Raw genomic sequence first — 20,399 nt, forward strand, 5'->3', positions numbered from 1 at the left:
CAGAGTTGACGGAGCGCGCAGTTGTGCGCATTTCTCCAGGAAATGAGGAGCCAAACCTCTACCTTCATCATTGAGCTCGTAGCCCAAGAACAACACTGTATATTCAGCAATGTGCGATTTTGCAAAATTGAATTTGTAACCCATGTCTGCAAAGCTACAAATTAAGCGGTCAACGCGACACAGATGCTCCCAAAGTTCATTGTCTGTGAGATGAATGTCATCCACATACAAGCATGCATCCGGGTCCACTCTCTCTAGAAGAGAGACTATGCGGGCAGGAAAAATCCCAGGACTATTCTTATAGCCCATAGGCAAAGGTCGAAACTGTTTTTGCACACCGCACAAGACTATCCACCAAAGCAGAGCTGTGAGTATTCTGTACTGCACAGGTACGGCAATGCGAGTTTAAATGCCGATAATCCAATACCAAACGATATGAACCGTCTGGCTTGGTCACAATAAAAAGAGGGTTATTAATAGGTGACACACGTTTCAATTACACCTTGATATTCCAATTGTTCAAGGATTGCCGCGACAAAAGCTTTTGCCTCACGTCGAATGGGATATTGTGGTTGAGGTTGCGGCTGAGACTGTAAGGGATTCTTGTGGTTTGGGGAAAATGTATCCCAACCACAATGTGTACGGTACAGAGCCGGCGCCAGTGCCTTAGCCCACTCTTCTGCAAAATTCAGCGCATGCTCCTTCGAGACTGTGTGCGCGAAACTGGGGAGGATCACCTCCTCCCCTCGCGGAGCTGCGAGAACAAAAGGTGGGGGCCGTCAGCCTCCGAAAGTAAAATGTCATACGTAGACGAAAGATTTTCCCAAAATACCCCTTTTATGGTACGTTGTACGTCACCTTAAATAAGCAGGACTATTTCATAAACTCTGTCAGGGGGAGCAACTCTAGTATCAGCTGTTTCAATCACAACATAACAATCAGTCGCTGTCACCTTCAGTAGTGGACGCAGGGCCTCCCACACTATGGTAATCTCTGCCGCGCTGTCCAGCAAGGTCAGAGCCCATGTCATATTCCGAAGCCGCGTTCTCACTATCTGTGGCATATTTCGCTGTTAAGGCGGCGACTCTCTTCTTTTGAAACTGCGGTCTTTTCGGCGTGGAGCCGTCCTGCTTTCCTGCACCTTCTTTCGGGTTAGGCTGATCACGTCCTTGCTGGCCACCCCGACCCCGTCTGCCTCCTCCTCCACCGGTCGCTGAGGCCGATGAGTCCTGAAAGGAACGAGGACAGCGTTGATCAGAAACCTGAAAACGATCAGATGTTTTAATCGTCGCGCGATTGCGCAAGTCATAAACACGTTCTGTAGGCGCAGGCAATGAAGGCGAAAGGACGAGACTCCTGTTTCTGTTGCTGTTGCTTTCCCTGCTTCTGTTTTTTAGGCCAATTTTGTTTTTTGGACTTGGGCTGAACGTCTGTTTCAGACTTCTGCCCTTGGGGTTGCATTTTTTCTTTAGTCGAAAAAGGTTTTAGTCCCCTACTATTGCGACCCACGGTTTTATAAGCCGCCACAATAATCCTCGCTAACTGACAGGGTCTCTCGGCATCGGGAAGCGCTGCCAAAGCATTGGCTACCTGAAAGTTCACTGCATCCCGCTTGACATTAGCAAGATTGAGATCGCAAACCACATCAAAGGTGCCACACAGGCGCATACCCAATTCAACCGCAGCCTCAGGTACGTGGTCATCTTGAACACGCTTAAGGACCGTAGGCAGGACAGCCATAGACTGAGTGCCGTAACATCTCGCATAGACCGCCGCAAATGTTTTACCCCAGGATTCACAGTCACTGATTTCAGGGGCCAAGTCTTTGGGCAAACTAATCGTCATAATCCTGTGTTTTTCACCAGGAGAGGTATTAGGAAATACTGCTTCCAGCAGGTCAAACTTCTCGGCAAGCCAGAAAGGAAAATCATCCTTATCCTGGGGACGCTTGCCCATTACAGTGTTGACCATTACAGGACTGAGCTTCATACCGCCCTGTCCAGCCGAAAGCGCCGCACCCGCCGGGGGCCCACCTGGAAGGTTGCGGGTTATGTACTGCACCAAAGCTCTAATAACGCTAATGGAGACAACATGTAGTCGCCTTAACTCTGCTACGTTACAAGTTCCGTGCAGAGGATGAGGTGTAATTCCAGCCAAAACAGGCCAACTAGCGCCTGGAATGGACAAAGGACCTAACCTCGGAGCGGTTAAAGAATGGGGGAGGGCGCCACCAAACCAAACTCTATGCTGCCAAACATCAATAGGTACTTCCTGTGCCCTGTACGGCGTATATTCATTCGGTACAGGAGAGGGAGTGTAAGTGTGGAACACACCCGAAGTGCCGTCCACAGCCGGAAATGTCACCCACGAATAAAAGATCTTGTACGGGTAAGCCGTTTCCGCACTCACCACCATTATCACGGCCATGCCATCAACAGGTACATTGTATTGCAGCAAATGATTGCGCACCGCAATGCGACTATGCTGCGGAATGTCCACAGCAGCCATGACGGCACAGAAATGTAGAAGGACAAAGTAAACTTTGTAGCACAACTGGTTTGTAATTCAAGGAAACCGTTTCAGAAAGATTCAAGCTTGAAAAGACCTATTTCACAAACAGGTAGGTTTTTTCCGACACCACCGTTTTCCGGAAACGACAGTGAAGGGGTTAAGGATTGAACGACATACTACTCAAGTGTCATGATATAAGACCACCAACGTATGGGCGCCATGTAGCAGGGATTCCATTCTCCTACAGAACTGTGCATAGAGATTTTGAACCTCAGTGAATTAGGAGGGCCCAAAACTCACCTTAGTACCCAAAATCCCCTTACCGAGCTAGCTACAGTGTCTCATTGGTCATAACAAACTCCCAATGTTTAGACAAACCAGAACATGATCTTAGAATACCTCAGGTCACATGGAACACATAGACACGCTTTCGTTATACAATCATTTCAAACCAGAACGTGGAGTAAATGAGGACTCGTGCATATTTGAAATATTTATTTACTAATGCAGGGTTCTCAAGCGCTGTATCTTAGATAATACAAGCAAACATATTATAAGAAGCAAAGTTATCAGCATAGTTACTAGTCCATAAAAGGCAAAAGGTGACAACATGCTAAAATGTTGAAAGGAATAGGAGTTAGCAACACCTAATTCTCACCCTCCCTAACTAGCATATTATATTATATCTAAGAAGGTCTCTTTGGGCTTTAGCAGGGCGACCCCATACCTCAATCTCTCAGTGGCAGAGGATCACATCATCTTCCACCAGCTCTCTGCATGCGAAGCACCATCAAGTGTGTTTATGTGTTCTTAGCAAAGCAATATAAAACGCGCCTAAAGCCAGATTTGCCAGCAGCTGCATTTATGTTATGTCTAGGAAAGTGCGAAGATCAGACCTTACAATAACACTGTGTTTACTTATCCTTCAAGGTTTCAGCACTCACTGTACAGACACCGTATACTAAGCAATGTTATCAGAGCAATAACATATTATTCTCGTATAAATCACAACGCTCTTCTAGGCTGAAAGCTAAAGCAACAATTATGTGTCGTGTGCAGAAGCAGCAAAAGGTAAAATGGCGTTTAAACATTTAATAAGCTCATGCTAACTTAACACGGTATATAGGTAAGCAGTAACTATATGACAGTTTCTTAGCATGCAGCATCTGCCTGGGGGGAGGCAAGTTCTGTGAGATAAATTTGGTACCCCAGAGAGGTGACGCACTATAGCACCGGCCAGGGATTGAAGCTTTATGATATAAAGGGATAGATAAGAGAAATGGTCCATGGGGGAGCCACACTGTTAAGGTTGGAGTAGGGGCCCGGAGTGTGACCACCACATATGTAAGGTTGCCATTGCAGAGATCCTTCTTGTTGTGGAAGATATTAATTACTAAATAGCGGTAGAGGTAGCGGTAGAGGTTCAGTGCCCAAAAAGAGGTCAAGTGATGATGGGGCTATTCCAGCATGGACTTGCTCTTGTTGGCCATCAGTCGCAAGGTTCGACAAACTCTAGGACATCCAGAATATACAGGTGGACATCATCTGCAGTGAGGGCAATTGCATGGATGACATCTCTGAGGGGGATTTCCCACTCCCATTCCTCCCTCCACATTCTAGGCACGAAAGGGTTCCATGGCCAAGGCTAGAACAGAGAGGGGAACCCTTGTCTAGTGCCTGTATAGATTGTAATTGTATCCCAGATAATGCCCTCTACCATGACTGGGGCTGAGTAAAAGAGATGAATCATATATAGGAATTCGGGGCCAAAGCTCAGGACTGTAGCGTCTTAAAAAGAAAAGTCCAGTCCAGGGTATCAAACCCCTTCCCCAGGTCAGGTGTTAACACTGCCAAGTAGGGTAAGCGTGCCATTGCTTTATCTATCAACTGGTAGAGGTGTCAAATAGATGAGAGTCCAGGTAAACTAACTGAGGGATTATGTCCTTGAGATTGTCAGTCAAGACCTTGCTTAAAATGTTGCAGTCCGCATTCGATAATGCAATTGACCTATAGGACGCTGGGTTCAATGGGTCCTTACGGGGTTTCAGAATGGGTATCAAGACTGCCCCCGGAGGGAGGTAGGGTTCAAAATCACTAGCTTCTTGCTAGAAATTGGAAAACCTCAGGGCAAGTAGTTTTTACGAAATTCGATGGTTAGACCATCTAGGCCCAGAGCTTTCTCCTATGCTAGGTTCATGATTTCTGCTTTTATTTCTTTGTGAGTTATAGGGCTCTCGAGCATTTCACAAAGAATGGGCGGAAGCAAGGCAGGGGTGTGTCAACCAGAAATGTCCTCATATTCTCCAAGCTGTGTGTGGCTCTATAGAGTCTATCATAGAAACAGAAGAATATGTCGCAGATTTCTTGAAGGGAATATATAGAGACACCTTGTTCATCCCGGAGGTCCAGGATGGGGAGCCATCGGGTGTCGTCTGCAAGGATCCATACCAGCAACTGACCCGACTTATCAGCTGCCGAATGCGTTCTGGCCACACGCGCCCCCTGGTTATGCATCTGAGTCTTTCTGTCTGGACTGCCTCCTCGTTTAAACGGGCACTGCGGAATCAACCACTTTGCGCTCTGCCTCTCCATAGGCTTACTCCACCTGGAGCAAATCACCTTCTAAAAAGGTGTGCTCTCCCATTCGAGCCTGTCGACAGTGGCCTCAGGTGACTGACCTCATAGCCTCCTACTTCAGGGCCCTAGAACAGGCAGTGGTCTCAGTATGATCAGTGTTGTGGCTAGGGTCTAATGTATGTAGATCTTCTAGCATTGGGTTGAAGAATTGCCAAGTGGGGAATGGCAGGTAAACCTCCCCTCCAATCAAAAGCCAGTACCATTGGGTTATGGTCTGATATTTCCTGACATAATATTCTACACATGATATACAGGGGACAAAGAGATGATGAGAAGACCACGCAGTCGAGACGCACGTAAAGGTCATGGACAAGGCAATAAAATAGGTAAAATCTGTGAGTTGGATGTTCGGGCCATCCAGATGCCTGTCAGTGACCAGTGGCATAACCGGAAGCCCAATGATTCCGCATTGGTGATTGTCTGGGTCTTCGGAAAAGAGGTTAGGACCCATCAAGATGAACATCCAGGCCAGAGTTAAAGTCTCCCCCTATTAACCATTGGGTGGTTGCCCACTCCACCAAATGGAAGGAGAGCGTTTGCAGGAAAAGCTGTTGGCAGACATGGGGTGGCCTAGATTTTGTCAGTCATCAGGGGGCTACCTTCTAGTTTCCTCATTAGAAACCTCCCTTTAGGGTTTAGGATAGTCTTGCTGACAGTGAAAAGGATACCCATCCAAATCAATTTCAGGGCCCCAGTGCATAGGAGAAATGTGTGATATAAACTTGACCTCGCCAACAATGACGGAGTTTAACCCCCCCACCGGTTGTGTGCATCTCTTGGAGTAGCGCAATTGAACCTTACAGCACTGAGGCTGGGAGTGAATTAGATCATTTTGTCGAGTGACATGCAGCAGATATTCTGTGTAATCTATACTACTATTATAAAGAGAGAACTGTGTCCTTTGAGCCAGGTCAGGGCAAGCAGAAGGACATAGGCTATATAAAAATAAAAAATATACGTTGTTTAAAAAATTTAGAAATAAAAATAAAGTAGTGCCTTGCAAGTAGCGGCGGCCACGACGTCTGCGTGATGACATCGGGAGCGCGGGGAGGAGCGGCGTTCAGGAGCAACAGGAAGAGCGGAGGACATGAGCGCAGGGAGGAGCGGCGAGCGGCGGTCAAGCGGTGAGGAGCAGCGAGAAGCGGAGGAGCAGTGAAATCAGCAGCGCGGGGAGGAGCGGCGGGTGAGGTAAGTGAAGCAGCCAAGAGCCACGGGTGTGCACCGAGGGACGGGCGGGAGCCATGAGTGCACACAAGCCCAAAATGCTGCCCCCAGCCCCCTTCTGTCCCGGGGAACGCCGGCGGGTGAGGTAAGTGAAGCAGCCAAGAGCCGCGGGGACGGGCGGGAGCCATGAGTGCATGCAAGCCTGAAATGCTGCCCCCAGCCCCCTTCTGCCCCAGGCAATGCTGGGGCGGGCCGCTAGTAACTGTATAATTGTTAGACATGAGCACCGTATGTATAACCCTCCCCATCGCTCCCTCACCCATCCCCAGCAAATTAACCCAGTCTCTGGTACAGTGAGAATAACCAATAAACATACATTAAGGGGAAAAAGAACTGTGGAGTAAGTACAAACTGAAAAGCGCAGTCTGCAACCAGCATATCACCCAGGAGATACCACTGTCCTCAATGGACTTTCTGTTGAGGGCAGGCCTGATCTGCTGAGGACCGCTCGCAACAGGTCAATAAGGGGAGATGAAGGCAGGAGATAGTTGCTTAGGTGGAGTTAACTTGAGTCCGGGGAGGGGCTTGATCCATCCTGGCCACCAGTTATCACCCTGGTCCCCCCCCAATCTGATAAAATGCCCAGCAGGGACTTATAGCAACTGTATCAGAATTGCTCAGACCAGATCGTCTGCCATTTGTGAGGTGAAACTATTGGGGAGCAACAGAGTCCCCCGAAAGGGAAATGAGTCTAGTGCAGCAGGTGGGGGTTCCAGAAAGCAGCCTCCGTGAGCACCATTCGCTGGTCCTGAAGTGCCTGAGTCGGGGTTGGGGATGGGAGCGATGATTACCAGACCATCACTCCCTACGACTAGACTGGTGGGCACCCCCCACTGCAGACCCCAAATCACTGCCCCTCCCCTCACAATCCTAAAAAGAGGCCATGTGAATCAATCCAGTCCCAGGCTGCTGTTGGGTTCATGAAGAAGTAGGATTTATGGAGCAGGATGATCTTAAGGCAGCCCCATGCTTCTGCAGTCGCTACTTAAAGCTCAGGAAGGAGGCGCGTTGTTGCTGCAAGGCAACGGTGAAGTCCGCAAACATCATCTCACATATTCTGCCTCACAAGGGGACCATCTCACCGCGCCGCCCTAAGGGTTGCATCTGGTCCTGCTGGTGATATAGGAGCCGGACCAGAAGGTTGTGCAGGGAAGACCCCGGCGTGTCAGGCCAGAAACTGATGCAGCTGCTTGATAAAAACCACGTCACCATGAAGACCATCAGCTTTAGCCCCTCAACCCCCTCCGGGAAGCCAAAAATCTTTGTTTTTTCCTCTTGAGCTTCCTCAACGTCCTCAGGTCTGTGCTCTAGGGTCTGGACTCTCTCAGACAGGGAGTGCATCTGGTCACTAAGGTCCGTTGTGGAAGGTTAAATATCCAACACCTCATTTTCGATGGTTGTCATGCAAGTTACCATCACTTACAAGGGTATACATTTTGTATTCTAGGAGTGATTTTGTAAGATCTGTCCAACATAGGGCCAAAAGGAGCACAGAACCCCTGTCAGTCACAGTGGAGGTCCAGACAATGGTGACAGCCGCGTTCGCAGTGCAGGTGCATTTATGGCATTTGAGCAAAGGACAGCGAATCAAAGTAGCCATGGACCTGCGCTTATCTATTTCAGAGTGGGGGAGCACAAGCCATCCCACCCACCTTCGGCTGCCAGGGATCTTCGGCGGCAGGGCAAACCACACACCGGTACATGGGGAAGTCCCAGCATACTCAGAGGAGACAGATGAGTATGGGTCCATTAAGTTCAGGTGAAAGGCCAAGATGTAAGCCAGACCTCATGTGCCAAGAAGTGAGGCAAGTCCCTCCCAGCCTGATAGTAGGGGATGGGAACTCACGGTCACAAAAGGGACTCTTCTGTAGCTTTGCAAAGGGAGCGACTCTGATGTCCTCTTGTAGCATCTCATGCCGTGGATTCGGGTGCAGGGAGCCCAGCGGTCCCTCTTTATTCAGGGAGGCCAGCAGGAAGGAGGGAAGGCCAGAGGTCAAAAGAGTGGGGGGGCTAGCCCGCCAGGGCTCTGGAATGCAGAGTCAATCACATCTCCCACCAGGACCCGGCCTCTGATATGCTGTGAATGGCCAGGGAGCAGCAGACACAGCAGGCCTCAGGATGTTCCCCAGCGCATCTCATGGGCAAGGCCTGTGACCAGCAGCCCTCAGTCTGCCTGGGGGAAGGGGATGTATGGATGGCACTGGTATGTCCCTGCAGGGCAGGCCACAGTCCTCTGACGGTATTATCAGTTCTCCTGCATCAGAATGTTTCGCATGGGCGAGCGGTATGGTAGAGACTCATTAGTGTGCGACCGTAATGATGCGCTGTCAGCCACGCCACCAACAAACACAACATGCTTAACTCCTCAGCAACTGAGGAATACTCAGAGCCATTCACACTCACTCTGTAAGATATAAACCCACTTGTTGCCTTATCACAGGCTACTCCATAGATGCTTGGACAGTAGAAAGTCATTCTACAACCGTCAACCATTTCAGCCGAATGAATACATCACAATGCCCCTAGCCTTATCAGAAGGGAGCAGTGTTGGTTTGGGGCGGATTCTAGCATACACAAAAAGATGTAAATCAACCTGCTAAAGGATTTACTCCAACTTTCTAGTGTCAAAGCACAGTTGAGTGAAATAGAGGCACACATGAGACAAAACCCTAAGGTCAATAAATAGTTAGCCATCAAATATCAGCCTGCAGAAACTAATTCACTGATTAAAAAAAGGAAAAGTCAGGTGGGTTTGAAAAAACCTTGATACCACTCAACTTCACATTCTTTACTTTATCTTGTTCAGGCAAGCATTTTGCTAGATTTTGTTTTGTAGTGCTCTTTGCTAGCAGCGTTGATTATATGTCCAGTTGGACATGGGATGTTAGAGTTAGTATTAACAGCTGTGGAAAAAACAAGAGATATTTTAACCGTTAAAATGTGCCTATTTATAAATGTAACTTCCATCAACTAAAATAGCCACATTAGCTCTCCTGTTAAATCTTCCGTGGCTCGCCACCAACCTTCTGATGTGCTCCCTGTTCACACTTTCTCTTCATTCTCTAAGTGAATGTGATGTTTTGTAATATTGCACATATAGCAACACCGTTGCACCATATTACTGGAATTTGCAGTTTTGTTACGCCCTACTTTTTGCAGACTTTTAAATCCTAATTTCAGGATTTCAAAGCTAGACTCTCACACAAACAGTTTGCGTATCATGTGGCATATTCCATCTTTGCAGCCTACCAGTAGTTGAGTTCACTTAAAATATATGATCCACCCATGTAGACCACATGCGCCTTCAATCTGTTCAGAAAAACATGATTTATTGAAAGTGTCCAGTATTTTCTGGCTCCTATATTAACCCAATTCCATATCCATCCTTACTAAACAGACATCAGTCACCTAGTTTACCGTTTGCTAGATAATGGTAGCACACAATGTGCCTGAACACACAGACATCATGCGTGTTGCCTGGGTATTGTACCACCAAGTGAGTGATTCCGGAGTGACAGCTATGTGGTGGGGGATATGGGAGATGGGGAGACAGTTGGTGTGTTATATGTGGCAATACTATATTTAACTCACAGGCTAGATCACCTCTTTACTGGTTCTGTACCTCCCAAAGACCTACATTTTACTCTGTTCTAGATGTGTAGCCCTTTCACAAAACTTATCTCCATCATTCACCTTCTGCTAGTAGGCACATACATGTCACCACCATGTAGAGTCAAATCATTCCTGATGGCTGTGTTGTATTCAGCAATGTCTTTGTTACACATCCTCGAGCCAGGCTCATCCTCGACCACCTCAGACGTACACACATGGATCTTCACCTCAGGAAACTCCACTGGCTACCAGTCATCAAGAGATGCCAGTACAAGCCACCCACCCATGCATACAAGGCATTACACAACAAAGGACCTACTTACCCCAACCAACGCAGGTCCTTTCACCAGCCCACCAGGAAATTTGTCCCGGATCGCTCGACCTAGCTGCCACCCGTTGCATCTGCCGGACCAACAGCGGAGGCCACTCGTTCTCCCATTTGGCCGCCAAGACCTGGAACGAATTCCCACTAAACCTCAGAGCCTCGCCATCATTCCAGTAGTTCAGAAAGGACCTCAAAACGTGGTTGTTCAACCAATAGGAGAACTAGCAGCATTATCCGATAGCGCCACAAGACCCTCACAGGTGAAGCAGCCACACTCTACAAATCCTGATTGATTGGCTGATTTGAACCTGATTTAAGAAAAGTTAGTGAAATGTTTTTGTTTGTGTGATTTGCAAAGTTTGCATTTGCACTTTATTCCAAGTACTACACGCCAAATGCCAGACTTAAGTCTGCAATTTTATTAGCTAGCAATATGATACAATTACATACACTGCAGTCTGGCCATTCTTTGTACAAAGCAAATTCAATTGCATGCTTGCAACTAGTTTATTGATTGTAGGCATGGTCGCCTTCATAAACTTTGTCTCCGTCTCTGTATTTCATTTGCTGGTTTTCCGACCAAATAACATTTCTTTGCTCCTTGACCCAAATGCATATTATTTACAGCTTTACAGTAAAGACCTAAAACCTCATGCTTACAGGTAATGCCGTTTGCAACCTAAAACCTTACATAATACCTTTGCATCATCACATGGGGGAATGGCTGTGATATAGGTAGGTCACTCAAGTTCCGCTGTTCTGCTGCTGCCTCCGTAAATAAATTAAGGATTTTATCTTCTACGGTTCCAATTCAGAAACAATGATTTGAGCTAGTCACTAGAAAAACAATATTAAATGATTACTTGTACTGTTAGTATTAGTCGTGCCATTTCAAGTATCTCCAAGTCGCTCCATGCACCTTGGACCAATATCAAGCTCAGTCCGGGTGGAGTAGGTACTTAATTAAAAACAGAAAATGAGAACAAGCCAGACAAAAGTCAGGAAAACAGATGTCCAGAGTTTTTATGGCTTTGTTTTATCCAAAATATATTTTGCTTCTGATTAGTTCAGAAAAATATAATTCTCTTTCTTGGCAAACAGATGCAGTTAATAAAGAACCTTTTTTTCAGCATGTTGATAAGAGCTGATGAGAAGAATACAAAGTAGTAAAACAGTGGCACTAAGGCGCGTTCATTTTTTCGTGTAGTGTTCTTTGAATTCTATGTGCATAACTTTTGCTCTTATGCAACAGTTTATTTACATACTGCTCAGTCCAACAGCACTTTCTGTTCCAGCTTCGAGTCTACTGTTTCACCTACTACATGTATTTCGCAGGCCAATAGATTTTCTTTCGCATGTGTTATTAATTAAAGTGTTTTCAAGAACTTTTCAAAGTCTTGCACCGATGCCTTGGCAATATCCACACAAAACGCCTCATCGGGTAGGGATACAAATTTGTCCAGGGAGACATAGTTGGGTTTTGCTGGATCATACTGTGCTCGCCCCAGGAACGCAAGAAACATATGTCGTTCTTTGACTTTTAACACTCTTGTGTTAAAAACCTGCAAAGAAAAAGAGAGGTAAATAACATGAATTAATCGGTTCATGTAAGCTTTGTGTAGCAACATTTTAAAGTAACCTTTATTAAAACATTAAATTCTACGTATAGAAATCTCATAGCAATCCGCCTACACATGTGAAAGTATTCTAAGTTACTATGTACAATAGGCTTTACTTTTATACACACACACAGGCACACACTCTGCCGACCCAAGGGTATAGCAGTACATTTTCAATGTGTACACCGCATCCCTACACTCATCCCAGAAGCCCAAATTGTCTAACACCCGCCCCAAATGGAACAATGTAACAAACTGGGGACACTACTTGGGGATTATAAAACAAAAAAGGATACCTCATGTGAAAATCATTAAATGTACAACGCAATGAGAATGATCAATACCATAAGTAATTTCAATCTGGTCTGGCTTCCAGATCATACAACTGTACATCTTGCACAGGTCATACCATTCCAGAAAGTCACAGTGGAAGATCGGAAGATGGGAAGGACAGATCCTGATAGTCTCAGGTGGTGAGAGTGTCAGGGCTCCATCTTCCAACCTTATGTGGGCGTGCCCAGAGGATCAGCTTTACTGGGATGAAATACAGGATTGTGTGAGTCAGGTATTAGTTAGTCCAATTGAGATCACCACCAAAAGATGTATACTTAAAGTGTGGGGGGGAAAACAGAATTCCCAAATGCTCTAAACTGTAAGTAAATCTGGGGTTCGCATCAGCAAACCAAAACATTGCCAGGTTATGAGGAGCTGGGACCGAGCCAGCCCTGGCAACATGGAAAGAACATATGGACTGGTGCACGGTAGCAGAAACGGAAATCTATGAAAGTAGAGGCTGTCTCAAGAAATAGACCAATATCTGGGAAGCATGGCAAACCTATATGGAGACTGCATTGGAATGCGAGTAGTTTGGAACTCGAGGTTTGCGATGGGGGTTTCTTTCTGTATTATACAAATGGGCCAGGTGAACTTTCTGTTATAGGTAGGAAGAGGGAAGCTCTCTGCTTTAGATGTCTCAAGTGGTAAGCAGATGTTCTGCATTTTATATTGTAAATAAAAAGAATTTAAAAAAAATACACCACTACAAATCCAAAAAGTGCAAAGTAAACTGTGTTCTGACACCAATTCATGATGAAAATTGAAGTTCACACAATTTACATTACACTTTTGGATTTGTGTTGTATTGGTTAGGCATGCAACTGTTGTGTTGTCAATTTGTGTATGAATTGCATGACCAAGATTTCTATGTTCGTCTAATTGAATATTTCTCAAATTTTGAGTGAATGAAATACCCTGATGATCAACTGACTTATTGTTTTAGATCAGTGTTATTACGCAGCACGTTTAGCGATTATCATATAAGGTATCCTTTTATTGGTTTTCAGATGGTCCAACTTCCAGTAATTTAAGGACCCACACTCTCCCTCATTAAGGATTATTGCTGATCACTCCTTGAAGAGACAGACACACAAGTTGGCAGTCTTGCACGCTCTACAGTGCTATCATTTGCCAGGCAAAAAACTGCCTGCACTCCTTCCAAGGTTTGCACTTGACATCATCCCTGGTGTACTTCTTTCACAAGAGAAAGAGGATGCAGTCCAAGTTGAAAAGTCGCAATGTACTTACGGCAAATGCACAGGCTGGACAGCACCTAGCACCCATCACCCATTCTAGATTTTCAGGTAAGGTATGCTGTGTTGAGCACAGTTTGGTCTATCTCCTCTTCCTCCCAAATCTTTCTTCTAAACGGACTACAGTGAAAACACATGTAGAGTGTTATACTTGTTCTCTACATGATCATTATTCCAAAACGGCCAGATCTCTCTCATGTACAGAGCATATCTTCTGAAGAGACTAGAATGACTGACACTAGGAGTATTTCACTAATAATATTCCTAACAATTTACAAAGCACAAGGGAAAACTACTGCACAGCACATAGAATTGCAAAGGTTCAGCAAAATTACACTTTAGTCAAGAAATAACGAGATGGAAAGGGAAGCAGAAGCGTTTGTCCCAGAATATTCTGTGTTCACTGACAAAGTAAATGGCATTTTAAGAAAACATTGGCTGCTGCTTTTGGAAGTTCCTGCAATTATGGATGAGATCTAGAAAAAAAACTAGAATTATCTTTAGGAAAGGTGATACATTAAAAGATTTATTATGTCCTAGTTATGTTATACCCTTACAAGCAGCCAAGATTTGGCAGCCAGAAAGACCACACAGGTTTTTTCTATGCAATGACTAATATCTGCATATCCTGTAGGAATAGAACGAGGTGTTTCAAATATAATACGAAGAAGGAATATACTATTCAAAATTTTATTAATTGCAATGAACAGTTTGTGGTATACGTCATTCCTTGTGACTGTAGTTTGATTTATATTGGCAGCACAGTTTGGAGCCTGAAAAATACGCATTCAGGAACATACCCGAGCACTACTCAAAAGAGACAAGAAATACTCCATGATGCTTTACTATATAAATAAACATAGTAATGATTCTGGTTTCTGGTTTCATTGAATTGATCCTCTAACGAGAAGTGATGGAGGGGAGGAGACTTAACCTTGAGGTAAAAAGAATGCAAATTGATTTGAATTAATTTTTTGAAATTTTGTATAGTGCGTTGTAATAGGGCATTTATCTTGAAAGGTAATCCGACAAACAGACCGGAAGTCCGCGAGCCGTTAGTCAGAGGAGCCAGAGGAGTTGAAGGAATCGGAGGAGAGCTGCAGAGCAGTGCGAAGCAGAGCGGAGCGAGTGTAGAGCTGAGCTACCCCCACCATCTCCATCGCCCGCTACTCTCTCACGCTACCGCCATAACCCAGCCCCTAAAACCGTGACGTCATTGCCAAGCAAGCAAGCAGACGAGGAAAGAGCTTGCTCGGCAGAATGCGGCAGGCGGGGAACACACGGGATAACGGAAGAGAGCGAACGCGTGGCGGCGAACAGAGTTGGAGGTGAGCCGCTGCAGCGCTCGTGTCAGGGGGAGCGCTTCCGCAACTGGTCCTGTGCCCCCCCCCTGGGGTGTCCCTGCCATCTCGCAATTGCAGCGGGTGCTGTATAAACTGTGAACACTCCAGCCAGTCACGCTTGGGTGACAGCCGCGATTGTCAGCAGTAGTGTTTTCTGTGTCTGCCTGTGTCTGCCCTACTGTAAAACCACAGAGGGTCTAATTAAATCTGTTCGCTGCCAGCCTGCCTCTTCGCCGGCACTAGCCACCATCAGACCACAGCCTCCATTGTGGAGGAGGAGTCACGACACGAGTGGCGGTGCTGCGGCGGTGCTGTGGAGGTACGGAGTAACGGTCGCAGCAGCTGCAGCAGCAGTGTGTTGAAGAACGCCGCGGGAGGAGAGCCTGGAAACCTAGCCCGGTCCCTCAGCCTCCCCCCAGCCTCCCCCGCTCTGGGGGAGAAGTGAAGTTATCGGGCAGCTGTGAGGCAAGCTGTGAAGCTGAGGCTCTGCCTTGGAGCTGGCGCAGGCTAAAGTATAAAGGAGTATAAAGGAGTGGAGTGGACTGAGTTTTTCTCCACAAACTGAAGGCAGAGGCAACCGTGGTGGCGTAGTACAAGCCAACAAGATCAAAAATACAGCAGGAATGATTGGATTTTGAAGTATTTTGAAGGCGGTAGGAGCTGCTGAAGGCCAGTTGTTATACCACTACCCGACTATCTTCAATCCTCCATTTCCCAGACTTTAATATCCGAAAAGCATTAATTATAAGCATTAAGTATAAGTATAAGTTATCCTGACGTCTCCTATGCAATGGTAATGCCAGACAGGGTTCTACACTCATAATTAAAAGGGAATTCAGCGGTGACCCAGGAAGGCAGTAAGTTGAGAGACAAAAACTTGAAGCCGCAGAAAACTATTCGCCGTCGGAGAAACGGTGAGCATCTCGTACTTATTAAATCCTATCCATCGGTGTTGACTATGTTCTCAAAAGGGATAAGAAGTTCTAAGCGCGGTAAAGGCTCAATGGATGAGGAGAATAGGGAGAAGATAGGTGAAGAATTAATGGACACAAACGTAGTACCCGGACCTAGTGTTGAATGCAAATCTATAAAATCAGAGGCGCTTTACCCTGCCATAATTATATGTCAGAACAATGGAGGTGAATCTGGAGCAGTATTTCCTCCAGGAGAAGTAGATTTATGTCAAGCAGAAAGAGAGGGTAATACTACGGAAACGGAAACTGAAGGTGCTTTACTGTGGGTGGAAGGAGGCAGCCACTTCCGGGAGACGAGTACTGAAAAAAAGGAAGTACCTCTATTATCTCCACTAGCTTATTTGGTAACCCTTATGGACAAAACAAAAACGACACAGAGATCGGCGTTGAGCTGTCAACCCACAAAAGGTGTTGATCCTTTGCCTAGGATGGAGTGTTGGTTAGAATCTAGCCTTCACCCCGGGCAGTTGAAATCGGAGGATCTTACATTACCCGATATTGCTGTTCAAATAGAAAAGAACGTAGAACGAGTGAAGCAGTTGAAAAAGCCGGGAATCTCAGAGACGGATTTAGTATTGTCCCCGGATAATCAAGTGAGCCCGCCACACACAGGAGCTCAAACACATATGCCTGCCATGTATAGTAGTACACCGACTAACTTATCTTTGGCTGGGGATTTGTTAGACCTTTCAGTGGAAAAGATATTGGGAGTTTCAATGGCTGAGGACAAATGTGTAGTGAACTCTTTGAACTCGCTGAATATGAGTAAAAATGTTTGGCCTGGGGGGATCTTGGAGTTCTTTTTGAGATTGGAGAAGATTATGTCTGCAATTTTGTCCCTGTTGGAAAAAAGTACTTTAAATTCTGATCATAGATTGGAAGTTCTTTCAACTATATTGATAGGGGTTCAAGATCTTACGCAGTATAAACAAGCCCCACTAATCCCAGAAAAGGCCCCTCCAGTATCCAGTCAAGTTGATCAATTAAATAGTGGGATACATAACATGGGTACAAACTCAGTGGTGGGGGTCTAAAAGAGCCTATCAAGAGTTCTGAAAGAGGTTCCCTTGCAAGGAACCTAAGTTCCGATTTACCTAATTCTAATCTTAAGGAATGTGACAAGGCTCCTAGTTCTGGGGAAAAGATCAAGATAGAGGTTTTCTCAGCTTTAAAACCAGAACGTCTTTTCCCAATCTTTAATAAAATCATTGCAAAAGATCTAAGTCCACAGCCACTTGACGATTTATGCAATTCCCTAGCGTGTCCACCTGTGGGGGAGGCCTCTCTTGCAAGGAATGGAAATACTAAAAATGGCTGTAGGGGAAAGAAAAGGAAGATGAAGAACCGTCGGTTACCGAAACGGAAACGGAAAAAACTACGGTTCCATCCCGAAAATGAAATTGGAATTAGTGACATATCCCTCTCCCTTGGAACAAAAATAAAAAGGCCCGTGGCGCAACCTATATTGGAAGAGAGTCAAAGATGTGGGCAAGAAAATGAACCTCAATGTAATAGTTCAATCAGAGAACTGAATGCCCCCTGGTCTCAAGAGGATAAGGAAGTTAATCCTCAAACTATTGGCTTATTGAGTGACCTTGGTTTAGGGAGAAAGTTGGGTAATTCAAACAGCCCCGTAATATTTATTTACGTAATTTTATATTTATTTACGTAATTTTTATAGCGCAACAAATACCCTGGGGTGTCTCGGCGCTGTCAGACATAGTCCCTATTGGAGCATCTGGAGGGGTATTCCAACATCCAGTGGGCCCGTTTTACCTTTATTGAGTGCAGTATCTGGTCATGTTTTGGATATGGGTCTAAAAACAATGTTGGTTGATAACAATAGGGGGGGGTGAGACAAAACGTAACTCACTTACGGACCAATTAGGTATGAACATAACCAGGAACAATAATATAAGTGCCAGGCAAGTGAACAAGGTTTTAATTGTTAGTTCTCTTTTTGATGACGAACCAATGCTACTGAATAGAAGCGCCCTCCTTAGACTCCTCTCTGAGATAGAGGTTTTGGGGTTAATCACCACCAACGATATCGAACTGGTATACTTAGATTGGAGTAGCTCCCCCCTAGCACTATAGCCACTTTTTCCTCAAGTATAGTGTCAGCTCTTGTTCTAACAAATATTTATAGTTTTAGGAAAAGAGGAATAGACATCTCACCAAGTGTTGTCCCGGATAAAACACTGATTAAAAATTCTGGAGTATGTCATCAGGAGCAAGGGAGAAGTGGTACTGAGCACAAGGATGAAAATGCACACGTAAAGTTTGACGCCATGGAAATAACGGTAGGAAGTAAAACCGGAGTAAGAGAAATCAGGCTTCCAACATTCAGGGTACAGGAGGCACCCAAAGCAGATGGGGATGATGAGGTGACAAAATGGAGTTGGGTTGCTGGTACCTTGAATGGGGTAAAAACAGAGTATAAATTCCATAGAACGAGGGTAGCCAAGTGGGGAATTTTATTTCATGGAACGTGGCGAGGCTAGGGAATTCTTGTTATAAGCTCAAATCATTGGTTGAGATAAACCCCATGATCATCTGTCTCCAAGAGACATGGGCCATGGAAGAGTTCCAGTTAAAGAATTATTATGTGTTTTGCAGTTTAGCAAAAAAATCCGCAAAAGGGCATGCAAGCGGAGGCCTAGCTATTTTACTCAGTAGTAATATAGCTTGGGACCCCGTGATATGCAAACACCCCTCAAATTGTTGCATTTGTGCAAAACTGAAATTAGGAAATGATAATTTAGGGAATGTAAACTTTTTGTTTCTGGTAAATGTTTCTGGTAAATGTGTACATCCCCACGGGGAGGGCATCCAAATCATTGGTTGACTCTATTTGCAGTTTTGCGCATAATTTGTGTAATACAGAAGAAAATGCGCGTATATTGATGGTAGGGGATTTTAACGCTAAAATAAATAATAGTGCTGCAATAGTTTACTCTAATACGGATTTGGAGGAGGTGTGGGATATTCCAGAGCCTGTATTTCCAACTCAGTTAAAATCTGATAAACGAGGCCTTTCCCTTTTACAAAACCTTAGGAATCTTGATTTAATATTTTTGAATGGTAGATTTCCAGAGGACTCACCCGCATCTTATGCTTTCAATGGTACCTATAGTCAGTCCCTTATTGATTATATGGCAGTTTCCATTCAACTGTTTAGTGCGTGTACACATTTTAAGGTGCTCCCCTCTACGATGAATGACCATAATATTTTATTAGTAGAGATGGTCATAAATACAGAGAAGCCCGAACGCTGGAATCAGAGGAAGGAAAATGTCACCTACTCTGTAAACAATGGCCGTACCTATTGGTCATATAAGGCACTGCCGAACTTCCAGAGGGTTTTTAAGAATATTGCATTTAGGCCTAGTCTGGAGACTCTGATTGTGAGGTATGAGAGAGTTTTGGCAGCAATCAGAAAATTGGGAAGAAAGAAAAAAAGAGATGAGAACCTCCCCTACAGTATTAGTCTCATGGGAAATTAAAAAACTGAATAAAGAGATTAACGAGTTGATTAGACTCCAATTCAAAGCCCCTAGTTTAAAAAATCAGAGAGAGATTCATAGACTTAAACAGGTACGGAACAGAAAAAAAGTATCAGATCAGAGGAAAGTAGAAGATGAAACATGGGTAACTCTTCGTGAAGTGTCCTTATCCGGGGACACCAGAAAGTTTTGGGCATTGATAGCGAAGTTTTGTGATGGTAGAGAAAAATCCAAACCCATTTTAATCTCCGAATCGGAATGGTCTACGTATATTTCACAACTGTATGCCCCTAATCAATTATCAGACCAGTGTGAGGGAGTTCTTAAGAACTCAGAATTGGGGGTTGACGTAGGGGAACCAACAGAATTGGAAATTGTAGAGTATATTAAGGGATCAAGATACTCTGGGGCAATGGGACCAGAAGATGTTCCAGTAGCCATAATAAAACAGGATTGTGAAGATTGGGCAACATTTTTACATCCATTGTTTGCGTATTGTTATGACACTGGAAACATCCCGTATTCCTGGAAAGGAAGTATATTGGTTCCTTTATATAAGAAGGGTCCAAGAAATTCCCCGTCTAGTTTCAGACATATTTCCCTCTTAGACGCAACGGGGAAACTGTTTGCGAAGAGTATTCTTGGCCATCTGCAAGAGTGGGCTTTTGGGAACAACCATATACCTCTGGAACAAACAGGATTTCGTAAGAATAGTGGCACTCTGGACAACATTTCTGTTTTACAAACTTTAATAGAAAAATATCCTGTGGGCCGAGGGGTCCCGTTGTACACCGCTTTTATAGACTTCTCCACAGCGTTCGATAGGGGGACGCTGTGGAGGAAATTGGTGACAATGGGGATCCCAGGGAACCTCTTAAGATGAATAATTGTACTTCATTCCTCTACGTGGACACAAGTATTATTGGGGGGATCCCAAAGCCTATCAAGGAAAATATATACCCACAACGGGCTAAAGCAGGGGCGCCTTTTGGCACCTTTACTTTTTTCTATTTATATTAATGATTTGCCGAGTAGTGTGGGACGGAGTAAAGGTGACCC

General features: G+C 45.1%; 1 protein-coding gene and 1 long non-coding RNA gene across 3 annotated transcripts in view; one reads left to right on the forward strand and one right to left on the reverse strand.

Moving 5' to 3' along the window:
* The window catches only part of LOC147724471 (uncharacterized), a 134,019-nt gene that overhangs the window by 101,970 nt on the left and 11,650 nt on the right, over positions 1-20,399 (forward strand). The window lies entirely within an intron of this gene.
* Positions 10,706-20,399, reverse strand: part of MTERF3 (mitochondrial transcription termination factor 3) — a 257,285-nt gene continuing 247,591 nt past the window's right edge. For both annotated transcript variants that reach the window (XM_086966030.1, XM_086966029.1), the window contains one exon: positions 10,706-11,871. In XM_086966030.1, coding sequence (XP_086822156.1) covers positions 11,677-11,871 — 195 coding nt within the window. In that variant the 3' untranslated portion in view covers positions 10,706-11,676. The remainder of the gene's footprint in view (positions 11,872-20,399) is intronic.

The sequence above is a fragment of the Lissotriton vulgaris genome, chromosome 4_1, assembly GCF_964263255.1.
Source record: "Lissotriton vulgaris chromosome 4_1, aLisVul1.2, whole genome shotgun sequence".
NCBI lineage: Eukaryota > Metazoa > Chordata > Amphibia > Caudata > Salamandridae > Lissotriton > Lissotriton vulgaris.